Genomic DNA, 24,140 nt, shown 5'->3' on the forward strand with positions numbered 1-24,140 from the left:
TACAGGAGTCAGAATGGGAAGAGTTACAGTTAAGATAACCATGGGAGTCGGTAGGTTTATCAAAGATATTAGTAGACACTTTGACTCCAGAGATGGAGCCAAAGGAATTGAGGAAGGGGAGAGAGGTGTCAAAAATGGACCTAGTGAATTTAAGGGCAGGGTGGAAGTTGGAGACCGTGCTGATGAAATTGATGAGCTAGGCATGGGTGCATGAATCAGCACCAAAGCAGTCCTCAGTGTAGCGCAGAAAGATATGGGAAGCATTACTAAGGAAGGCTTAGAACGTGGACTGTTCCACATAGCCAACCAAAAGTCAAGCATTGCAGAGGCCCATGGCTACCCCTGGAGTTTGCAGGTAGTGGGTGGAGCCGAAAGAGAAATTGTTGAGTGATAATAAATAAGATTTTGATTCTGAGAATCAGAATCAGGTTTAATGTCTCTGGCATATGTCGTGAAATTTATTGTTTTGCGGCAGAAGTACACTGCATACATAATAAAAAAACTAAATTACAATAAGCAATATATTTTTAAAAATTAAGTAAACGGTGCAAAAAAGAGCAACAATTCTGATACAGCACAGAAAGGAGTCCTTCAAACACTTTGATCATGGCTGATTTTTATTAAAAATGCAAAAGGCAGCTTCAGAGCTGTCTGTTGTGATCATTTTCAATTTCACCAAAGCCTTCGATCCGATAAACTGGAAAAAAATATGGTATACCCTCCTCAAATCTGGCTGCTTTCATAGCTTGGTTATCATTGCAAAGTTACATATGGGGAAAACAAAAAAACAAATATTGGAGTGTTATCAAAAGATTAAATTTATTTAATAAGTGTCGTTCGCGATGCTTCTTAGGTTCTATTTTTTTGAATGCATTTTTATTATATTAGTGTTAAGCACATTTAACTATTTCCCAAGCATAGAAAGAAATATTTATGAACTATCATGGAATACCTTAAGAATGCGTTAACTGTCATTATTAAAGGATTGCATGGCATGAATTCCCTACTTTGATTCCAATTGCGCTTCTGATTTCTGGTTGTGTATACGGAGTAAACGAGAATATCTTTAAGGTGAACTGATAACTCCCCAGTTACTCCTGAACAGATATATCTCTTGGCTAAGGTGATCAGGTACTTCTCCCCGCAAGTGCTGATCTCCCCCGTTGCAGGAACTGCGGCGCCATTCTGGGCGGAGATTTCGCCAGCGGGAGCACGCCGACGGACTGTAGGACCCGGCGGAGCCCTGGCGGTGCCGGGCTGCCTCGAGTTCCCGTCAGGCGGCGACCGCGTCTCCTCACATGCTCGGCGAGCGCCCGACTGGCCCGTGTAATGGCGCTGATGGAGAAGAAAAGCCCGGGTAAGGTGCTGCTGGACGACACGGTGCCGCTGGTGTGCGTGATCGAGGCCAGCCAGAACCTTCAGTCACACACGGTGAGTGCGGAGGAGGCCGGCTGTAGGCCGCCGCGGCCCCGGCCCCGGCCCGGCCAGCCGGGGATTGGTAGGGGCTGGCGACCGGGCAGCCGTCAGCCCTGTGAGGCAGGGAGCGGGTAGCCGCTGGCCAAGTCGGAGTAGTTCAATCAGTCATGAACGTCAGTGCACGAATGGCAAACAGAGTCTGCTGCACCGAGCAGTTGTACGATCCCCGGGTTGGTGACACTATATCTCCTCAAAGGGCTCACTACAGACATTTCGCAATTTAGCCCACGGCGTTCGTTCCTTTACCTCCTGGGAGCTAATTATGTTGGCACATATGTGTTTACTGTTATATATTTTTCTCATTGCCTAAAAGCTGCTGGAGTGGTCAAAGTAATTCCGCTAGCAATCGTCCATGATTTTGGCTAAGTATTAGCAACGTAAACTTTTAATGTGCATATATATACACGCAAGGAATCCTGCGGATGCTGGAAACCCAGAGCAGCACGCACAAAAAGCTGGAAGAATTTAGCAGGTCAGGCAGCGTCTATGACAATGAATAAGCAGACGACGTTTCGGGTCGCGACCCTTAGGACTGGAAAGGAAAGGGGGAAAGCGGGATGAGAAAAAAAAGGTTGGAGGAGTGGAAGGAGGGGAGCGAGAAGGTGAGAGGTGAACTCGGGTGGGTAGGATAAGAGAGGAGAATGGGCCGTAGGAGAAAGGGGATGTGATAGACAGGTGAGGAGAAGATGAGAGGTGAACTCAGGTGGGTAGGATAAGAGAGGAGAATGGACCGTAGGAGAAAGGGAATGTGATTGGGGCATCGGGGGATGTGATAGACAGGTGAGGAGAAGGTGAGAGGTGAACTCAGGTGGGTAGGATAAGAGAGGAGAATGGGCCGTAGGAGAAAGGGGATGTGATGGACAGGTGAGGAGAAGATGAGAGGTGAACTCAGGTGGGTAGGATAAGAGAGGAGAATGGACCGTAGGAGAAAGGGAATGTGATTGGGGCATTGGGGGATGTGATAGACAGGTGAGGAGAAGGTGAGAGGTGAACTCAGGTGGGTAGGATAAGAGAGGAGAATGGACCGTAGGAGAAAGGGAATGTGATTGGGGCATTGGGGGATGTGATAGACAGGTGAGGAGAAGGTGAGAGGTGAACTCAGGTGGGTAGGATAAGAGAGGAGAATGGACCGTAGGAGAAAGGGAATGTGATAGGGGCATCAGGGAATGTAATAGATAGGTGACGAGAGGAGGAAAGAGGCTGGAGTGGGGAATAGAAGAGGGAAAGGGGAGGGATTATTTTTTTAACTGGAAAGAGAAATCAATGTTCATGCCATCAGGTTGTAGGCTACCCAGACAGAATGAGCTGTTGCTCCTCCATCCTGTGAGTCGCCAACATGTCAGAACGGGAATGTGAATGGGAATTAAAATGACTGGCTTTTCTACTTTTGACGGATGGAGTGAAGGTTTTCAACAAAGTGGTCCCCCAGTTTACGACGGGTCTCACTGATGTAGAGGAGGCTGCATCGGGAGCTCTGCATACAATAGATGAGATCGGCAGGTGGAATGTGCCTCATCTGGAAAGACTGTTTTGGGCCCTGAATGGAGGTGATGGAGGAGGTGTATGGGCTAGTGTATCACTTTGGCTGCTTGCAGGGATAAGTGCTAGGAGGGAGATTAGTGGAGAGGAACGAATGGATAAGGGAATCTCGGAGGAAGTGATCTCTGCGGAGTGTGGGATAGGGGAGGTAATGATGTATTTGGTGTAGAATCCCTTTGGAGAATATGGAAGTTGCAGAGAATGAGGTGCTGGAATATACATAATAATTATACTTATAACTTTTAAGTATACTTATAATTTGAAATTCCATTTTTGGCTTGGAATTTATGTTTAAGTTTCTCTAATCGGTTTTCTGCCTCTGCAACAAAGCCGGAACTGTCCTAATCAAAGTTACAAATAACATCCTTTGAGTGAGTAGCACTGTTGATCTTAATTCAGTTGACCTCTTTACAGCCTTTGACATTGCTGACCATACCGAATTCCTTTGCTAATGGCTCATTGGCACCTCCCTTCCTCATTGCACTGAGTGCAGTTCACAGCCTTTCAACCTGACTTATTCTTGTGAGAATTTGGCAAGAGTTCCTTTCATTCTTCAACTCTCATTCAGGTAAACATGTACCACTTACTGACATAATCAAAAGGTGGGAACAGCTTCCATGAAGCCAAGAGTAGACATAATGGTACATACTGGATTTCCTTTCACTTTCAAGAGAACATGTAGAAACGAAAGTAAGATTCGTATCTCAGTAAAAACAAAACTAAAAGCACCCATTTAGTTATTGATTTCTCCAGCAGCATCATTTAATATTTTTCTTCTGTTTAAATCTGTGGGGAAAATATTCTGTAGTCAGCAAAATTCAAATTTATGTGATAAAATTCCCTTCCAAATGTTTGTTTCTGCTTAACTGCAAACATTATGTTTTGTACAAGTGTGACAAGTTTTTAAAAAAATCCTAAAATTTTTCCCTGCTGATTTTGTCATCTATGTCACAAGCAGGGTGGTCAGCAGGTTTGCTTTAAGATTGCTGTTGACGTTGCTCATGAGGTAACCATGAGGATATGTGGGTGAGTTGGCAGCTGAATTTCTCAGGCTGTGTAGACCACTCTGAGTCTGTCACCTTACCAAATTGTAGGCATGAACCTGCGCCTCATACATGAAATGTCCTCTACTGTGATTCTAGTATGAAATTGTAAATTTTAATTGCTTGACCTTAGAATTACAGAAGCTTTCATGAAGATTAGATATCTGACTTTGAATTCCTTTGCAATTTAGTTTAATTCCAACAAGTATTTAGAAGTAGGTTTTTTTTTACAGGTCCCAAAGCTGTTAGCTTTTTTCAACAGGTCTCTTGTCTATCAGCATCCTATTATTGAACACTATTTTTAATATGTTGTTGTCCTAAGTTTTTAATAAATTATTTGACAGTAATGTGGCTGGAGTCATAGGTGAGAGATTAGCTTTTGTTTTTAGAGTCATAGAGTAAAACAACATGGAATCAGGCTGTTCGGCCTGACTCATCCATGCTGATTGTGGTGTCCATCAAGCTAGCCCTATTTGTCAGTTTTTGGCCAATTTCCTTCTAAGCTAGGGCTCCACAGACCCCTCAGTTAATAGTAGGGGTCCATGGTATAAAAAAGGTTGGGAACCCCTGCTCTGAGCCAAGGACTAGAATATAGAAATAAGGATGTAATGCTGAGGCTTTATAAGACATTGGTGAGGCCTTGGAGAATTGTGAGCAGTTTTGGACCCCTTGTCTAAGAAAGGATGTACTGACGTTAGAGTTCAAAGGAAATTCATGAGAATGATTCTGGGATTGAAAGACTTATTATATGAGGAGTGTTTGATGGCTCTGGGCCTGTACTTGCTGAATTTAGAAGAATGAAGGGAAATCTCATTGAAACCTACCGAATGTTGAAAGACCTAGATAGAGCGGATTTGGAGAGGATGTTTCCTTTAGTCGGGGAGTGGAGGACCAGAGGGACAACCTCAGAACAGAACAAAGATGAGGAATTTCTTTAGCCAGAGTGTGGTGAATCTGGAATTCGTTGCCTCAGGCAGCTCTGGAGGCCAGGTCATTGAGTGTATTTAAGGCGGAGATTGATAGATTGTTGATAAGTCATGGTGTGAAAGTTTACGGGGAGAGGGCGGGAGAATGGGGTTGAGAGGAAAATGGATGAGCCATAATCAAATGTAGGAGCAGACTTAATGGGCCAAATGCTCTAATTAGGTTCCAATGTCTTATGGTCTAAGCCTCCCTTATCCATGTACTTATTCAAGTGTCTTTTCTTGCTCCAATTCTGGTTACTTCTGGGTCCTAACTTGTTAAAACTTGTATTATTTATTTGGTGTATCACAGTCATTTAGAAAGTTATGAATCATTATTGTTTTCAAGTACAAGTGTTGGAAAGGAAGTGACTGGAAAAAATAGCTGACTTTTAACCAAGAGGTAAAGCATATTTCATTTCTATGTATTATTTGTACTCTTTCTATGAATTGATTATAAAACTCCTCATGGGCACAAAATTTTTGTCTTATTGAGTTAGTAAAGCTTTAAAAGGAAACTTCGTCTTTTCAGCTGTTGTTACTCTACGTTGGAATGTGCATGTTTCTCAGCTGCATCAGGCAGATTTGGTTTCTTTGTAGGATGACAGCAGATCTGGAGGTTTCTGGGAATACCTTGGTTCCCTAATGTAAAACTGCTTTAAGTGGAAGGTTTGGTGATTCTATATTGAATGAATTCCTGTTACATATTCTTGCTCTCCATTGTTCATTTAACATATTTGCAGTACTTCATTTTCTCAACATCCGTGTCTTTTACCTATTGCATGGAATCACTGGCTGCGTGACTGCATGTCCACACTTGTCCATTTAGTCCAGTAACAAGAACCATATGATGACTGGACTATTGTTGGCCTTCCCATGCTTGAAACAATACTGACTGTACTTTATCAATTGTGATTTATGTAAGTCACTTTATTAGTTTTTAATATATGGCATCTGAAGCAAATAATTCATAGACGTGAAATTAATTGGGTTGGTAAGTTGCAGATGACATGAAGGTAGGTTGGTGGTGTTGTGTATAGTGTAGAAGGTTGTAAGTTGCATTGGACCATTGAAGGGTGCAGAGATGGACTGAAGGTGGCAGATGTAGTTCAATGCAAAGAAAGTATGAAGTGATACACTTTGGAAGTTCAAACTTAAAGGCTGAGTACGAAATTACTGGCAGGATTCTTAGCTGTGTGGGGGAGCTGGTGGATCTTGAAGTCCATAGAACCCTCAACCCTCAAGTTGATAGGATGGGTGGTTAAAAAGGCATATGGTCTGTTGGCCTTTGATGGATGAAGTGTAAGAGCCACAAGGTAATGTTGCAACTCTATAAAACTCTGGTTAGACCACACTTGGAGTGTTGTGTTCAATTCTGATCACCTTATTTCAGGAAGGATGTGGAAGCTTTCGAGAGAGTGCAGAGATTTGTCAAGCTGCTGACTGATTAGAGAATCGGTTTGATGAGGAAAAGTTGGATGAGCGAGGGTTTTTGTCTGTGCAGAAGGAGGGGAGATTTGATAGAAGTGTACAAAATTAAAAGAGGCTTGGGTAAAGTGGACAGCCAGTGTCTTTTCCCCAGGGTGGCAATGGCTAATACGAAAGGACATACTTTTAAGATGATTGGAGGAAAGTATAGGTGGTGGGGGGGGGGGGGGTGATATCAGAAGCAGGTACTTTTACACTGAGTCATAAATGCATGGATTACGTTGCTGGGAGATAGTGGTAGTGGCAGATACATTAGGGACATTTAAGAGACTCAGGCTCATGGGTGAAAGGAAAAATGGAGAGCTACAGTTGTAAGAAAAAGCTTGTGAACTTTTTGCGATAATCTACTTTTCTGTATTAACTACTCATGTGGTCTGATCTTCCATCTAAGTCACAACAATAGACAAGTACAATCTGCCTAATCTAGTAACACACAGACAATTGTACTCTTCATGCCTTTATTGATCATATCGTTTAATCATTCACAGTTGAGGCTGGAAAAAATATGTGAACCCTTATATTTTACAATTGGTATAACCTCATTTAGGAACAATAATCTCTACCAAACCTTTCCTGTACCTGCTGATCAGAATTGCACAATGGCGGAGAGGAATTTTAGACCATACTCTGTACAAAACTGTTTCAGTTCAAGATTTAAAAGCAGAGCTTTGTGCCAGTTTTCTCTGAGTTGGACAACCCATGTCAGGTAGGGCTGTGTAAAATGAACTACCTTTTAATCAGGAGGGATATCGAGATTTCAAAGGCAGAGTTTCACCGCAGTTCTCTGAGTTGAGGAGCGACCAATCAGCAAGAGGGATTCATCAGAAAGGGCCAATAAATCAAGTGCAAGCAGTGCACCGTTCATTTGGAATGTGCAGGTGTTTAGAGGCTTTGGCTCATTCGACGGGCAAGATTAGGTTTGGTTGAGATACATTGTCTCATAAGTTAATTTCTCTGTCTGTCCTTATTTGTTTATTTCTCATCAGTTAGGGCATAGTAGATTAGTGAGAATGGCTCCAGGGACAATGTTTTGTACTGTGTGCAGGATGTGGGAAGTCTGGGAGACTAGAGGTCTCCCAGATAAACACATCTGCACCAGGTGCACCAAGTTGCAGCTCCTGAGAGAACGTATTAAGGAACTGGAGCTGCAGCTCGATGACCTTCAGCTCATACGGAAGAATCTAGTTACTCCTAGATTTCAGGGTACAGGTAACCGGGTGACTGTCAGGAGAAGGAGGGGAATTACATAACCAGTGTAGAATACACCTGTGGCCATTCCCCTCAATAATAAGTATACAACTTTAGATACTATTGAGGTGGACGATCTACCGGGGGAACCACAGTGACTGGGTCTCTGACAGTGAGTCTGGTGCTGAGGCTCAGAAAACCAGAGGGGAAGAGAACTGCAGTGTTGATAGGAGATTCCCGAGTCAGAGGATCAGAGACAAGGTTCTGTGGGTGCGATAGAATAGCCATGGAGGGATTTCAATATGCAGGTAGAATGGGGAAAATCAGGTTGGTGCTTGATTCCAAGAGGGGGAAATTCTAGAATGCCTACGAGAGGACTTTTTAGAGCAGCTTGTGGTGGAGACCACTAGGGGATCAGCTATTCTGGATTGGATGTTGTGCAATGATCAGGAGATAATTAGAGAGCTTAAAGTAAAAGACCCCTTAGTTAAGTTGTGTCGGGAATTGTACAGTGATGCATTTTGGTAGAAAAAAATGAAAGTGTTGTCTGTTTTCTAGATGGAGAGAAAATACAAAACACTGAGGCGCAGAGGGTCTTGGGAGTGCTTGTGCAGGATTCCCTAAAGGTTAATTTGCAGATTGAGTCTGTGGTGAGGAAGGCAAATGTGATGTTAGCATTCATTTCAAGAGGACTAGAATGTAAAAACAGGATGTAATTTATAAAGTACTGGTGAGGCCTCACTTGGAGTATCTTAAGCAGTTTGGGGAAAGGAGCGGAAAGGATGTGCTAAAACTAGAGAATGTTCAAAGGAAATTCATAAAAATGAGTCCAGGTTTGAACAGCTAGTCATGTGAAGAGTGTTTGATGGCTCTGGGCCTTGATTCACTGGAATTCCGAAGAATGAGGGGTGACCTCATTGAAACCTGTTGAATGGTGAAAGGGCTTGATAGAGTGGATGTGGAGAGAACGTTCTGTATGGTGGGAAGGTCTAAGACCAGAGGACACAGACTCAGAATAGAGGTGCTTCCTTTTAGAACAGAGATGGGGAGCCAGAGACAGCTGTAAAGGCCAAGTCTGTATGTATATTTAAGGCAGAGGCTGATCGATTCTTGATTGGGATTCATGAAGGGATATGGGGAGAAGGCAGGAGATTAGGGCTGAGAGGAAAAATGGATCAGCCATGATGAAATGGTGGAGCAAACTTGATGGGCCAAATTGCCTAATTTTGCTCCCGTGTCTTATGTCCTTATATTTCTGGGATACCTTTCATGAACAGCCCTCATCAGGTCATGTCACAGCATCTCAATTGGGTTAAGGTCTGGACTCTGACTTGGCCATTGCAAAACATGAATTTTCTTCTTTTTAAACCATTCTGTTGTCAATTTACTCGTGTTTTAGACCTTTGTCGTCTTGCATCATCCAACTTGTATTACGCTTCAGGTGATGGACCACTACCCTGACATTTTCCTATAAAATGTCTCGATACAATTTTGAATTCATTGTTCCCTCAACGATTGCAAGCTGTCCAGGCCCTGAGGCAGCAAAACAGCCCCAAACCATGATGCCCCTTCACTGTTGGGATGAGGTTTTTGTTGTTGGTGTGCAGTGCCCATTTTCTCCTCCAAACATTTCCACCAAAAAGTTCATCTTTAGTCCCATCTGTCCACAGAATATTGTCCCAGAAGCGTAATGGAACATCCAGGTGGTCTTTTGCAAACTTGAGTCATGCAGTATGTTTTTTTGGAGAGTAGTGGTTTCCTCTGGTGTGGTCTTCCGTGAACACCATTCTTGTTTAGTGTTTTTCTTACAGTGGACGCATGAACAGAGACTTTATCAAGTTCTTGAGATTTCTGCAGGTCTTTTGCTGTTACCCTTGGGTTCTTTATCACTTCCTTCAGCATTCCACATTGTGCTCTTGATGTGATCTTTGCAGGACACTCACTCCTAGGGAGAGTAGCAACAGTACTGAATTTCCTCCATTGCTAGACTATTTGTCTTATTGTGGACTGATGAATACTCGGGTCTTTAGAAATACTTTTGTAGCTTTTTCCAGCTTTATGGATCTATAAAATTCTTCGAAGGTCCTCTAAAATTATTTTAATCAAGGTGTGATCCTTCTTGAGGTCTTGTGTTTTTTTTTATATACGGCAGGGTATCTCTACAACCCACACTTACAATCTCATCTCATTGATTGGAACACCTGTCTCCAAATAACTTTTGTAAAAGGCTTTACCCCAGAGGTTTCATAATTTTTTTGAATCTAGATAGTGATTGTTTAAATGGTATACTCAGTATGAGAAGAAGTACAGTTGTTTGGGTGTTATTAGTTCTGGCAGATTCTGTTTGTCTATTATTGTGATGACGATAAATATCAGACCACATTTTTTGAGTAATTAAAACAGAAAACCAGATAATTGAAAAGGGTTCACAAACTTTTTCTTGCAACATTATGTGGAAGTGAAGGATTTGATTGATCGTGGAGAAGGCCCTCTACCACACTGTACTGTTTTGTGTTCTAATCAAAAATATAAATTATGAGATAACTGCACATAGCAAAGCAATTTTAAAAAATTACTTTTCTTTCATAAGCTGCAGATTTAGCATCCTTGTTAAAATCAAGAGGGTCTTGAATTCGCTGTCATTTCTGACTTAAAGCAGGAAAACTTTAGCAAGGCTGCTGGACTCTGTGGGTTTTGACTTGCATTGATACTTGGCCAACAATGATTACTGAGTTTATTTGATATACAGCATTATGGTTTGACTATCCATAATGATCATATAAAATGCATCTTTAAAACCGGGCTACTTTGGAATCGGGAAGGTGTGTTCAAATTGCTGCATCGACAGTCCAGTTGAGGTTGCTGAACAACCTACCATGAAGTTTCCAGCAGCAGTAGGAATTGTGGAAATACGATCAGCCAATTGTCCTCTAGTTGGCATATGTATTGACTGAAGCATCATGCTTTTGTACATTATATCTATTTGAGATATGTGCTTTATGACTCTTCATGATAACGTTGAGTCCATGGAGCTGAATAGTCTTGCTGAAGAAATGGCGTTTGTTGCCTCCTGATCAGATATGTTGTTAATGGGCATACTCCTGCATAATTAACAGGTCAGTATTAATCTTTCTGCTGCCAGATTCCTGGAACAGGAGTGTGTCTGGCATTGTACAGCTCCCATCTTTTCTGTTTCCATTTTTTTTGCCAATAATGCTTACCTGTGTTGCTTCAGCAGAAGATTGGTGGTGCTGAAATCGGACTGGAGTATCTGCAATGTAGTTGTTGTATCCTTTCCATGGTTGGGCAGTACCACACCTGCTGATGGCAATTGGAGAGGAAATTTCATTGATTTATAGTTTTCTCCATTCCCTTTTGAACCTGTCACCTTCCAGTCCAAGTGACTAGGTATTACATCAGATAGTCCCTTTAACAATCAGAATCAGCTTTATTATCATGGACATATGTTGAGAAATTTGTTCCTTTGAGACAGCAGTACAGTGCAAGGCATAATAAGTTACCGTAAGTTACAATAAAAAAGTGAAAGAGAGGAACAGTGGGATATTCTTCATGAGTTCATGGACCATTCAGAAATCTGATGGCAGGGGAGAAGCTGTTCCTAAAACCTTGAGTATGTATCTTCAGGTTCTTGTACCTCTTCCCTGATGGTAGTAATGAGAAGAGGGCATGTTCTTGATGGTGAGGGTCCTTGATGGATGCCACCTTTTTGGGGTATCGCCTTTTGAAGATAGTGGGAAGGTGTGTGCTTGTGATGGAGCTGGCTGAGTTTAAAACCCTCTGCAGCCACTTCCAATCTTGTGAATTGGAGCCTCCATACCAGGCGGTGATGCAGCTAGTCAGAATGCTCACCACAGTACATCTGAAGAAATTTGTGAGAGCCTTTGGTGCTGTACCAAATCTCCAACCTCTCATGAAATGTAGCCGCTGATGTGCCTTCTTCAAAATTGCACGCTGGGCCCTGGATAGATTCTCAGAGATGTTGACACTCAAGAACTTCAAGCTGGTCACCCTTTCCACTGCTGACCCCTTGAGGGCTGGTGTGTGTTCTCCTGACTTTCCCTTCCTGAAGTCCACAATCAATTCCTTGGTCTTGCTAATGTTGAGTGGAAGGTGGTTGTTGTGACACCACGCTACCAGGTGACTTGAAAATAATTCAAAGCAGACAACCAAAATTTTGTTTACCGTACAATACACGAATCTCAAATGTCAGATTACTGTATGGTGTTGATGTAAAATGAGCTGACCTAATTTTAAATGAAGTGCTGCAGATATTTAGCAGGTCTAACAGCATTCATGAACGGAGCAACAAAATTTACTTTTTCTGGAGAGCGATCCTTCGTGAGCATTTTGCTTTTATTTAAGATTTCCAACAGTTTTTGCTTTTGGATTACCTTACTTTTACCTTGTTCTAATTGGTATATCTGCATTTATTTCTATAGGAATACATCATTCGTGTGCAACGTGGAGTTTCAGCAGAGAATAGTTGGCAGGTATGTTATAAATCAATTACTTTGTGGTCTTGTTATTTTATCACAATCAGGTTTATTATCACTGACATGTATCGTGAAATTGGTTAATTTAGCAGCAGCAGTTCAGTGCAATACATGATATAGAAGAAGAAAATAAATAAATAATGTAATAAATAAGAAATCAATTACAGTATACGTATATAAGTATGTGTCACTTAATGTCCACGATACGTTCTGTGAAATCGGGCGGTTTGTGATTTGGACATTGTGCAAACACCATATTATTTACTTAGCAAACCCACATGGAGTAGCACTAAACTCGATATCATAGTCTGGTCCTGCTTTTTCTTTAAGCATTTGGAACAAGCTCCATGCCTTAGCAGTGATCGTCAACGTGCTGAGAGGGATTCTGTTTTGTGTTTGATCCTCAATCCATGTCGTTAGCAATTTCTCCATATTCGATATAGGTCCCTCTCGCATTTTCAAGCAATAGCATTCACTGGTTTTCCCCCTTCATATTGTTTAATAGCCTTTTGTTTCACTTCCAAATCAATACTTTTCCTTTACCTCTTGCTGCTGCTATCACTAGGAGTGGTTTTGCTGTGTTTGGAAGCTATGATGCACTTTATGGTAATATTTTCAAAAGAAAATTAAACAGAGAGATAATGCTACTACACTCAAGAGACGCGCGATACACGAGATTGGTTACGTCCGCTACGTCACGTTCTCCGATCGGGACTGCGGATGTATATGTGATCGGACGTTGTCTGAATGGATGTTAAGTGGTGCGTATTGAATTGTATTGAATAGATCAAAAATTGTGTAAAAAACAGAAATAGTATATATGTATATAAAAAGTGAGGTAGTGTTCACAGGAGGTCCTTAATGGACACTGCCTTTCTGAGACACCGCTCCTTGAAAGTGTCCTGGGTACTTTGTAGGCTAGTACCCAAGATGGAGCTGACTAGATTTACAACCCTCTGCTGCTTCTTTCGGTCCTGTGCAGTAGCCCTTCCATACCAGACAGTGATGCAGCCTGTCAGAATGCTCTCCACGGTATATCTATAGAAGTTTTTGAGTGTATTTGTTGACATACCAAATCTCTTCAAACTCCTAGTGAAGTATAGTCGCTGTCTTGTCTTCTTTATACCTACATCGATATGTTGGGACCAGGTTAGGTCCTCAGCGATCTTGACACCCAGGAACTTGAAACTGCTCACTCTCTCCACTTCTGATCCCTCTATGAGGATTGGTGTGTGTTCCTTCGTCTTAACCTTACTAAAGTCCACAATCAGCTCTTTCGTCTTCCTGACATTGAGTGCCAGGTTGTTGCTGCGACACCATTCCACTATTTGGCATATCTCGCTCCTGTACACCCTCTCGTCTCCATCTGAGATTCTACCAACAATGGTTGTATCATTAGCAAATTTATAGATGGTGTTTGCGCTATGCCTAGTTGAATGTGTGCAGCATCTAAAAAGCAAAATTTAATTGAAAGAAGTTTCCCAAGGAAATATATTTCAGCTTTCATTATTTGAATTGCTGAATAATTGTGTTACGAACCCCGTAACTGGGTCACTTACAGCAAAGACAGAGAGGTCCGTTGAAGTCTGATGGTACAATTTTTAACAGCATTTATTGGTAAAAATACACAAAAATAATACCAATGCAAATGTACAGATAATATACGTCGTCAATACTAAATCTAAAAGTGCGGGTATAATAATAATCAATAAGAAATAAGCTCTATCGTTGTCTAGGGGATAATGTATTGTCCGATGGAAATATAAAAGTCACTCAGTTCATGCAGGCTGCAGCCTTTTGGGGACCGCTGTGTGGCAATGGTTGGAGAGAGAGAGAGAGATTTTTAGAAACTTGCCGGCTTTCCTTTTATGATTTCGATCCATCCGAGTCTCGTTGGTGTGGCCGTTCACTTGTGGCCTCTCCTTTAGCTAAGCTGTTCTTCCGTGGTAAGCCCGCCAATTCCCAGGCAAGGGAAGGATGCACACGGGCCCCCACCGGCTGTCGCTATTACACGCTGTCACGGGATTTCCAGCATTTCTCCTGGTGTGTCTAAAGGGGTTGTTCCCCAGACCCTCTTTTATCCTTACTCACGGGGTCTCAGATGTCAGTCAGGTTGGGATGATGCAATCCCTCAACCAGCCCACTCTGGTCGTCCCCTTCAATGAATAGTACAGTACTCAATACACAATTCCGTCTCCAAGAGACAATAGCAGTTATCAGGAGTTTTTGTTTCGCTGAGGCCAGGACACATTCCAAACCTTGTGGATTCTCTCTCATTTCCTGGGTCCCAGACCCGAATTAATAGCGATCTTGCGATTCTCAAAAAGGAGGGGGGTGACTCTGTACCCTTCGGCCCCTCAGAGTTGTGGCACATTCGTAACAATTGTAATTGCTGAATTGCTACCAAATGATCAAAACGAAGATTAATCTGGTTTCTTCCACCTACCTTTCCATTTAGCTTCATCCCCCTTCTCCTTTCTGTCCTGACGAAGGGTCTTGGCCCAAAACGTTGACTGTCTATTCCTCTCCATAGAAGCTGAATAACTTGGTGAGTTCTTCCTGCATTTTGTGTGTGTCAATCCAGCATCTGCAGAATCTCTTGTGTTTATGATCTAGCATATTTATAAGTGTTGCTGGTGTTGTTTATTATTGCTAAGGTGCCACACATAAAAGTGCTAAGCAGGATAGGAACCCACAATATAACAGAAATGGTCCTATCATGGATGGAATATTAAAAAACAAGAGAAAATCTGCAGATGCTGGAAATCAAAGTAATACACACAAAATGCTGGAGGAACTCAGCAGGCCAGGCAGCGTCTATGGAAAAGAGTAAACAGTCGATGTTTCAGGCTGAGACCCTTCAGCAGGACTGAATAGGGAATTGATAGACTGAATAGAAATGGATAGAATGTTGTCTGACAGAGGCAAAGAATGGGATTGAAAGTGGCCCTTCCTGATTGGCTGCTGGTGATTGGTGGTGTTCTGGAAGAGTCGGTGTTGAGTCTGCTGCTAATTTTCTCGTTATATGCTAATAACTAGATGATGGAGTTGATGGCTTTGTGGCTAAGTTTGTGGATCTGTGACTCTATGATACAAAGGCAGGTAGAGGGGCATGTAGTACTGAGGAAGCAGGAAGTTTCCAGAAGGACTTGGGTAGTTTTGGAGAATGGGCAAAGAAGTGGCAAATGGATTGGAGTAAAGGGAAACGTATAGTGGGGAGAGAATTAGAAAATGGCAGTGTGACTGGAATTGGGAGTTGTATTGCAGGATTGCCTAAAAGTTTACGATGGGCATGACACTGTGCTCTTATTTTGGTTGTCTTTAGAAACATCATATGTTGACTTTTTGGGAAGTGAATTTGGCCAAGTGACTGGCCCTTCTTTGGGATGGCATTTTGGGGATACTGATTGAAAACTACTTAAATTTTAACACAGTTCTGATTAAGGATAAGCTGATTAGTTGGGGTGTGAAAGGTTACAGGGAGAATAGGGTTGAGAGAGAATAGTAAGTCAGCCATGTTCAAATGGCATAGCAGACTCGATGGGTCAAGTGCCCTAATTCAGCTCCTGGGTCTAATGGATATCAAGGGTATTGTTGGTGTATCTAATGTATGATTTAACAATGTGCTCTCACCTTGGCTTTCCTTAGAATCATCACACATTGACTGCTCCAGAACAATTGTTAGATTCACTTCAGCAACATCTTTATTTCACAGTTAGTTTTTCTGTTCTCTTGTGCTTCACTTGTTTGGTTACTACACCGAAAGATGACCATAAGAGATAGGAGCAGAATGGGGCCATTCGGCCCATTGAGCCTGTTCTGCCATTTCATCTTAGCTGATCCATTTTCCCTCACAGCCCATGAAGTATAAGTAATGCCTGTTTCACTTGGAAAGAAGCGTTTGAGGCTGTTGATCGCACGAAACTCAAAATACGATTGATTCCTTCTGTTGTGGGAAACCAAAGACTGATTAGCTTTGAGAACACCTCTCTTTAGTTACTGAGTTTGATCTTGAGCTTTTGTTGCCAGTTACCTCCATTCTCCACCCCTCTCTCTTTGGCATTCTTTCCATTTCACCCATCCTCTCTCCAGACTTTTAATTACTTTTTACCATCCTCTTTCAATTTTAAATCTTTTATGTTACCAGTTTTCCCTTTTGTTCTTTCCAGCTCCCTTCTCTTCCATATTTTTCAAACTTTTTCCTGCTTTGATGTAAGATTATTGAACTGAAACATGAGCTCTGTATCCGTTCCAGTGATGTTGCCTGGTCTGTCTAGCCCTTCCAGCATTTTTAATTTTCATTTAAGAATTCTAGAATTTGTAGTATTTTGCTTTTGTAATAATTTTCCTGAAAGCAGCATCACCAGAACATGTTATCTGTTGAGTGGTGCTGCAGGTAATGTAGCTATCTGTCAGTTCCAACAGTTTGAGTTTGATTCTGTCCTCTGAGCTGTAGTTTTAAAAAAACTTTTATATAATGGTAGTGCTGGTAGGTCTAACTTGTGGTTTCCTCCCATGTCTCGAAGATTTGATAGTTGTTTGGCGAATTAGCTACAGTAAATTGCCCCTAGTTGTAGGACAATGGTAATAGAATAGGAGGAAGAAGGGGTGTTATTAGCATGAATTAGAGAATAAGTGTAAATGGGATTGCTCTGAGAGCTGGTACAGACACACTGGGCTAAGTGGTTGTTTTCAATGTCATACTGAAACTAAGAGTAAAATTGTCTTTTTAGATTTAAGTAAAATTAATTTGTACCTCACTGATTATAACATCTCAAGGCTGTGAAAAGTTCTACATAAGTACAAGCTTTTCTTGTGCCATTAATATATTTTCCAGCTCATTGAATAAGGATTAATTAATAAAGAATTTGATTGATCCTACCAGTGCTATACTGCAAAGTTTTTTTTAAGCTACTAATTTGATTACCTTCTTAAAATGCGTGACTAAGGAATTTCTTTTGTCTATTGTGATTAAAAGTGTTTAAATTACTGGAGCAGCTCAGCTTTGTGACAGAATGAATTTGTGCTGTCCATGTTGATTTGGTCCTTGTATTTAAGTCACTATTTGTGTTGTAATTATGAATTCTTTCTAGGAAGGATTTGTTTGGACTTGCTTCTATCTAGCCTCCTTGGTTTGTGCTGGCTGCCTCCTTGGTTTTTATCAGTAGGAGGGATAATGTTGCTTCTTATCACCCTTTTTTGTGAGGATTTAGACTTGTATAGATTGGCTGCACCTCACAACAACCTTGAATTTTTAGCATGAGGTTATTAATACACAAAGGATGGCAAAACTAGTCCAGTTCATTTGGGTTCCAATTTATTATTCATTTATGAGTGGATTTTTATTGATCTTTCTTTACTTTAGAAGACCTTTCAATGAACTAACTCTGTTTACATGAGTTCTGGTCAAATGAAGAATGTAAAAATAGGAATATTTAATTTCAAGAGGGCGGCATGGTAGGTAGTGGTCAGCACAAAGCTTTACAGTGCAGGTGACGCAAGTTCAATTCCCACCGCAGCTGTAAGGAGTTTGTACGTTTTCCCTGTGACCACGTGGGTTTCCTCCGGGTGCTCTGGTTTCCTCCCTCAGTTTAAAGACCTACTGGCTGGTACGTTAATTGATCATTGTAAATTGACCCATGGTTAGGCTAGGATTGAATCGGCAGATTGCTAGGTGGTTGGCTGAAACAGCTGGAAGGGCCTATTCCATGCTGTATGTCAATAAATAAATAAATGTTGTATCCTCCTTTCTTAGAATGCTTTGGAAAATTCAATTAAAACAACTTTGAAGAAAGAACCTGCTTTTCCATGTTTTATTAGTACAAACTGAAAACATGTAATAAAGTAGTATTTTATCTTACAGTAAACATTTGCAACTTTTATTTTTGTGTTGTTTTAAAAGTCATTAAACATGTGCAATGCATTACATTTTCCTGCATCTCCATTGCTTCGAGTTGGCAGCATGGGAAGTTTACTGTGAATAAATGTTGTTTGATTGTAGTGGCATGATAACTCTGCAATATTGTTTCTGCCTGATTAGGTATATTATCTGGCTGGACAAAGTATTCTATTCAGCAAACAAGATAATACTTCTAAGTAGTGACTGTTAAATTGGAGTGTTGGGCATGTTTAGCACTATTGTTTGGTGGAGGGAAAGCATCCAATTTATGCAACTGGTACATTGCATTTAGTAGTACACTTTGAGATAAACTAGTTGTGAGTTGTATTGCTGCATGTCAGGATAATGTACCAATTAATTAGAACACATTTTGTAAGCAAACTATATCAAGCCATGGTTAATAATAATTTAATTAGGATGTGCTGTAATTGAAGATGTGTGACAATGAGATATTCAGGAAAGAGTTTGTAGAGCTATTTAATATTGCTGGATTTTATATGGCAAAACATGTCAGTTCAAGCTAATGAAGTTAAAGTTGTATTCTTTGCAGTAATCTTAGTTATATTCATTTTAACTTTCAGCATTTAAGAAATTTTACACAATAGTATTATTTCTCTTTCGATAGGTGCAGACTTTTTGGTAAAACACATCCACTGTTAGGTGGAATATGAAACAACATCTGAATGGCACAACATTTCTGCATATCTTTGAATGAAAAGTAGCAAATGCACAACTGTGATCAGTAGTTGGTTAAGTCAAAGTTGAGCTAACAAGAAAATCCTGTCTTTGAGCTTCTCTCTCTATAAGAAAGTTTCACTATCAGAAATTTGAAGCACATGAGTGTTCACTGCTTAATTTGTTCAAAATCCAGAAATGATTTGAACTATTTTGGTTAAATTTCATTCTAATTACATCAATGATTGTTTATTAATCAAAATGTTACTGTTAACTATTCATAGAAATTCTGGATGTTCTTACTAATTTTTATTTGATCAAGGTGAAACATGTTAGTGCTGCAGGATGGAATAGCTCTTTTCAAGGCCACTTAGATTTTAGTGTGAAGTACAAGTATTTTAGCACTGTCCCCACAGTGCTCCTATAAGCTGCTTGTCCTGTGCTCATTTAACAACATTTATTTGATTGAGATCTGTAGTTAGTGTCAAATTGAGGCATGTTTTCTGTAGGATGGAGAGAGAATATGACAAAATGTATATTACTCAATTCTGTGAAGCTATATATGATAATTTATCTTCTATGGATGTCAGAACTACACTGGAAAATGTAAACTTTGCTGAAGTTTAAAAATCATCTGCATGTTGAACCTTACTTTCTAGTTGAAATGTGACTGGAAATATTGCTCTGCAATGTAGTTGAAGAATGTTGAGAATGTTGAAAACAACATTAGTTATTTTATATTTTGATTACTGGCAGATTATCAGAAGATACAGTGACTTTGATGTCCTCAATAGCAGTTTGCAGGTAACTTTTGAAATATTGTAGAAGATAGTGTTTTAATGAATTTTTCAAATTAAAGATCTTATCAGAAAGTAAATTCTCTAAGTGAATGTTGTGAGATTATGGAAAGAACTTACTTTGGATAGAAGTGTCTTATTAAATGTCAAGTATTGTACTATTTATTGTGAAAGTATGAAGAATAAATGTTAATATAAGACCTGAAATTTAAGGTCTTGTCATAAGAAAAAATAAATTAAAGAGTTTTTCAACCACCAATTTTTCTCAAAGTGAAAACATTCCATTTCTTTTATAAATCCATACTTATGATTTTCCAAACTAATATGCCATGTTTTTCAAATAAATTTGATATTACTCATTTGCATAAAGAGATTAAAAGCTAAATTTAAATATCTGCTGCTGGCCTGATGCCTGATATTTTTGTTAATTTTGTTTTAGAGTTTTATTTTAGACAGAAATAGTTAAGACTTGAGAAAACAATTACTTGAGTTTTTAAATAGTATATTGAAAATTGGGATGACTTATTTAAATAGGCATTTAGAATGAGCAAGTGAACACTCCTTATGGTTGGGCACAATTGTTGTTTATTACAGATCTCAGGCTTGATTCTACCTCTACCTCCCAAAAAGCTCATTGGAAATATGGATCGTGAGTTCATAGCAGAAAGGCAACGGGGACTTCAGAATTACCTAAATTTCATTACTACGCAGTATATGTTGTCCAATTGTGAGCTGGTTAAAAAATTTCTGGATCCTATCAACTACTCTTCCAATTACACTGGTCAGTACTACTGAAATGGTGGCGGATCTAATGGGGTCATTTAAGAGACTCTTAGTAGGCACAGTGATGCAATGAGAAAATGGAGGGAAGAGTTTAAGTGTGCTTTAAGTTTATATAGGTCAGCACACATTGTAGTCCTGTCCTGTGCTAGTCTATGTTTGTTGAAGTGGTTGTTCATTAAATTTCACATTGAACATGAAGGGTTTTTACATTGTAAAATAATTACCACTCGTCCCTAAGGTAATCATCGCATGTTGGTATTCTCCATTTACAGATTTCCATTTAGGAGTTAAGAGCAGGAAATTTGGCTGATACACTAAGTTGTGGACCTGGGACTGCTTATAGTCCCTTGTCACTATGTCAACAGCAGCTGAGATGGGTTAATTCTATTGTTTCTGTGTATTTACTGTGAATGTCTGCAAGAAGATGAATCTCAGGGTAGTATATGATTAAGTACATCTCTACCATCTCCACCTCAGCACCACTGATACCCTGCTTCCTGAAGCAAATGACCATCTTGTTTTGCTGACATTGAGAAAGAGGTTATTGTCTTGGCACTATATTACAAGTCTCTCTATCTCCTTTCTTGTATTTCATCTTCTCAATATTTAAAATCTAACCCGCTACGGTCATATAACCATATAACAATTACAGCACGGAAACAGGCCATCTCGGCCCTTCGAGTCCATGCTGAACACTTACTCTCACATGTAATAACTTATTAATTACTATATTTTGTTTTCCAATATTCCTGCCTGGTCTGTCAGTATAACTAATGTACTTTCTTTTTAAAGTTGTTTGCCCTACTTTATAGGTTTGGTGATGATTTTTTTTTTCAGTGACACTAATTGAGTTTCTATATAATCCTTATTTTCCTCCTTTAACTGTCAAATAGAAATCGCCTTGCAACAGGTATCAATGTTCTTCCGTTCTGAACCCAAATGGGAAGTGGTTGAACCATTAAAGGAGATGGGTAAGTGAGTCAATAGCAGTTCATGGTCATCTTTGCTAATAGTTATAGTTATCAAGACTAAGTTTGGACTATATTTTTTCCATTTCTTAGTTAACACGGGCAAACTTTGCCAGCATTAAATTTTAAAAACATTAAAAAAATAAAAACATGAAATGCTGGTTGTTTGAAGTGGAGCTCGTAGCTTTTCCCAGCAGATTCCAAACCATTATGCATGAATTCTAATGTGAATGTATTATTATTAATGGACTGCTTTTCAAATTATACCTGTAAATGTTTAATTTCAACAAATACTTACAACTCTATACAGGTAATATTGCCTCTATGTGCACTGGACTTGAGGAGTATGTATTTATATCCATCCATAGCTGTATGTTTCCTTTGAGATCAACTGTATGCCATTTTCAGATTCAACTCAGATTTACGACTTTAGGAAAAAAAAATAATCTGTAAAACCAGATGCCATTATCTAAATATTGCAAAACTGAAGTGCTTCATCTACTGATACTGTAAGCTTCACACATGCTTCCTCTCTACTCGTCTCAGTCCAAACTTGACCTCAGCTTATGAGACAAGCTAAGGATGCCGTTAATAAGAATTAGAAGAAAAATCTTTTGAATTCTTGCTGCAGTTGAAAGATACTTATGGAATGCTATTTGTTATTGAAAGGTTGATGGACTTTTCTATTTCATAATTTCATAAAAGTCTCTTTTGTTTGATTTCTGTAAGCATCATAGAACAATTTAAGTGAAGTTATAAATATTATCCTGGTTCAATTAGATTGTACATCCTATGTATATCACAGCAATATGATGGATATTAGGAAGGGGCAATAATCTTTAATTTGCATGTAATGAATTACTGCTGCCCGTTGTTTTTCTTCTGGCCTAAGATTGTTTCATGTTAGTTGTGCCCTGGGTCATTTGTGTGTGATCTGATTGAGTAGAATTTGCTTTTGGGGAAAGGTAATTATAGAGGCTACATATGATCCTTGTGTTATAGAATTTCACTATTATAGAATTTACAAACCAGTACCCAAAAATTTGAGATTCAGAATAAAATTCACTCTTGGAATTTGTGTGGTGAAGAGAATTACTGGTAAATTAATCAATGCAACCCTTGTATAGATGATGTGGCTTTACGTTACAGAAAATTGTGATGCAGCTAGCCTTCTAGGAATGTAGCCCTTCCTGTAACACAGTGTCACCTGTACTGAAATTCTGGGTAAAAGTTTGGAGTATGGTACTTTGTGGTGCATGTTTTTTAAGTATTCTGTTTGGACAAGATGAAATCCAATTGCATTACTCCATTTTGGATGTTTGTAGATGCTACTTACTGTAGATAAGATCACTTTAGATTTGAAAAAATAATCAAAGCATTATTTCTTCTTTAAGGTTGGAGATTAAGAAAACGACACCTTTTAATAAAAAGTAAGGATCGTCCCAAAGAGCGACAAGTATTAAGCTGGGTAAGTTCTCATTTTAAAGAAATGGGGTAATTAAGTTATGGTAGTTTTATTAATTAACTACCATTATATTGTGGAAAGAGTCATCTATACAATGTGCATCCTCATAAGTTGCATTAGCAAAGCTTCAGTGTACAAGAGTAAAGATTTTGCTTGTACTGGCTTTTTTTCTGATATGTTAATTTCTATTAAGTATCTAGCCAATAATTCAAAAAATCCTGTGAAAGTTTGTCTGTGATTTGAGATAAAGTATTACTGGACTGAGGATGTGCAAGTTATTCTGGCAAAGCTTAACTGGGGTGATAAGTCAGTTGCTATTTTGTAATGCATTTTATTTTAATAATTATTAGTCTGATATTGAACAATGTTTTATCTTTATCCATACCTTCATACTTTAAAAAAAAATGGGATGTAACGAAGAATAAAGAAGCTTAACAGTCCGTCTCTGCTTGTTTAAAATAGCTATCAATTTTTGTGCACATCTTTAATGGAAATTGACAGTCAAAGTATGCACAGGCATATAATTTAATGTTTCATTATGATAGAATGAAAGCTTATCTCATACTCGAGGAACTCGCTCTCCGTAAGTACACTTGCTTTGTCAGTTCATATTCAACCTTTCAGCTTGTGGTTCAGATGACATTGGAATAATTTTGGAGACAGGTTGCAGGTGATTTTAAGGGTCCTTACTGTGATTTTGGACAAGAGAGCTTTTGTTTAATTTCATTTGTATTTTGCCTATGATCTGTTTTGCAGGCTGATCTTGGTCCTGATATGTTTCTCTCCGATAAAGACCTTCAGTCAGTAATGAAGCTTTTACCTTCTTGGTCTGTAAGTAATCATTCAAAGTCCTATATTGTTTTTACCACTTCAGACATATAGCTAATGTCAGACCACTGCTTAACCAGAAAATATCAGAAACAAATCATAGAAAACTTACAACAGAGCAGGATGCCATTTGGTCTGTATTGATCAAAAAAGAGCTAGCCAACTTAATCCACCATTCCAGCGTTAGTTCCATGGGTTCTACAGGTTATTGCTCTCCAAGTACATGTTGAAGTTTTTTTTTAAAGTGTGATAAGGGCTTCTGCCTTTTTCCTCTTTAGGCAGTCATTTCCGGACCCCTTCTACTCTCGAGGTGATTTCTTTTTCATTCTTCTAATTCTACCAGTTACTTTGTTACTTCAAATTTATGTCCAGTTGTTTTAGATGTTCTCATTAAGGGAAACGATTCATTCCTATTTTATCTTGATTTCCTCAATTTTATATATCTCGGTTTATGTTGCGCCTCGTCCTCCCATCTTTCAAATAAAGCAATCCCAGTTTATTAAATCTTTCCTCCA

General features: G+C 39.5%; 1 protein-coding gene across 3 annotated transcripts in view; it reads left to right on the forward strand.

The window, feature by feature from the left end:
- Positions 1-922: 922 nt before the first annotated feature.
- The window catches only part of pxk (PX domain containing serine/threonine kinase), a 63,764-nt gene continuing 40,546 nt past the window's right edge, over positions 923-24,140 (forward strand). Inside the window, exons 1-7 of one of the 3 annotated variants that reach the window (XR_012102141.1) lie at positions 923-1,431; positions 12,157-12,207; positions 19,541-19,588; positions 20,176-20,362; positions 21,258-21,335; positions 22,727-22,800; positions 23,554-23,628. Coding sequence is in view for 2 of the 3 variants with exons in the window: in XM_073072277.1 (XP_072928378.1) it covers positions 1,330-1,431; positions 12,157-12,207; positions 19,541-19,588; positions 20,176-20,362; positions 21,258-21,335; positions 22,727-22,800; positions 23,554-23,628 (615 nt within the window). In the remaining variant the exon portion in view is untranslated. The remainder of the gene's footprint in view (positions 1,432-12,156; positions 12,208-19,540; positions 19,589-20,175; positions 20,363-21,257; positions 21,336-22,726; positions 22,801-23,553; positions 23,629-24,140) is intronic. The other 2 variants (XM_073072277.1, XM_073072278.1) reach the window with 2 other exon arrangements.

Source organism: Hemitrygon akajei, chromosome 19 (assembly GCF_048418815.1).
Source record: "Hemitrygon akajei chromosome 19, sHemAka1.3, whole genome shotgun sequence".
Lineage (NCBI taxonomy): Eukaryota > Metazoa > Chordata > Chondrichthyes > Myliobatiformes > Dasyatidae > Hemitrygon > Hemitrygon akajei.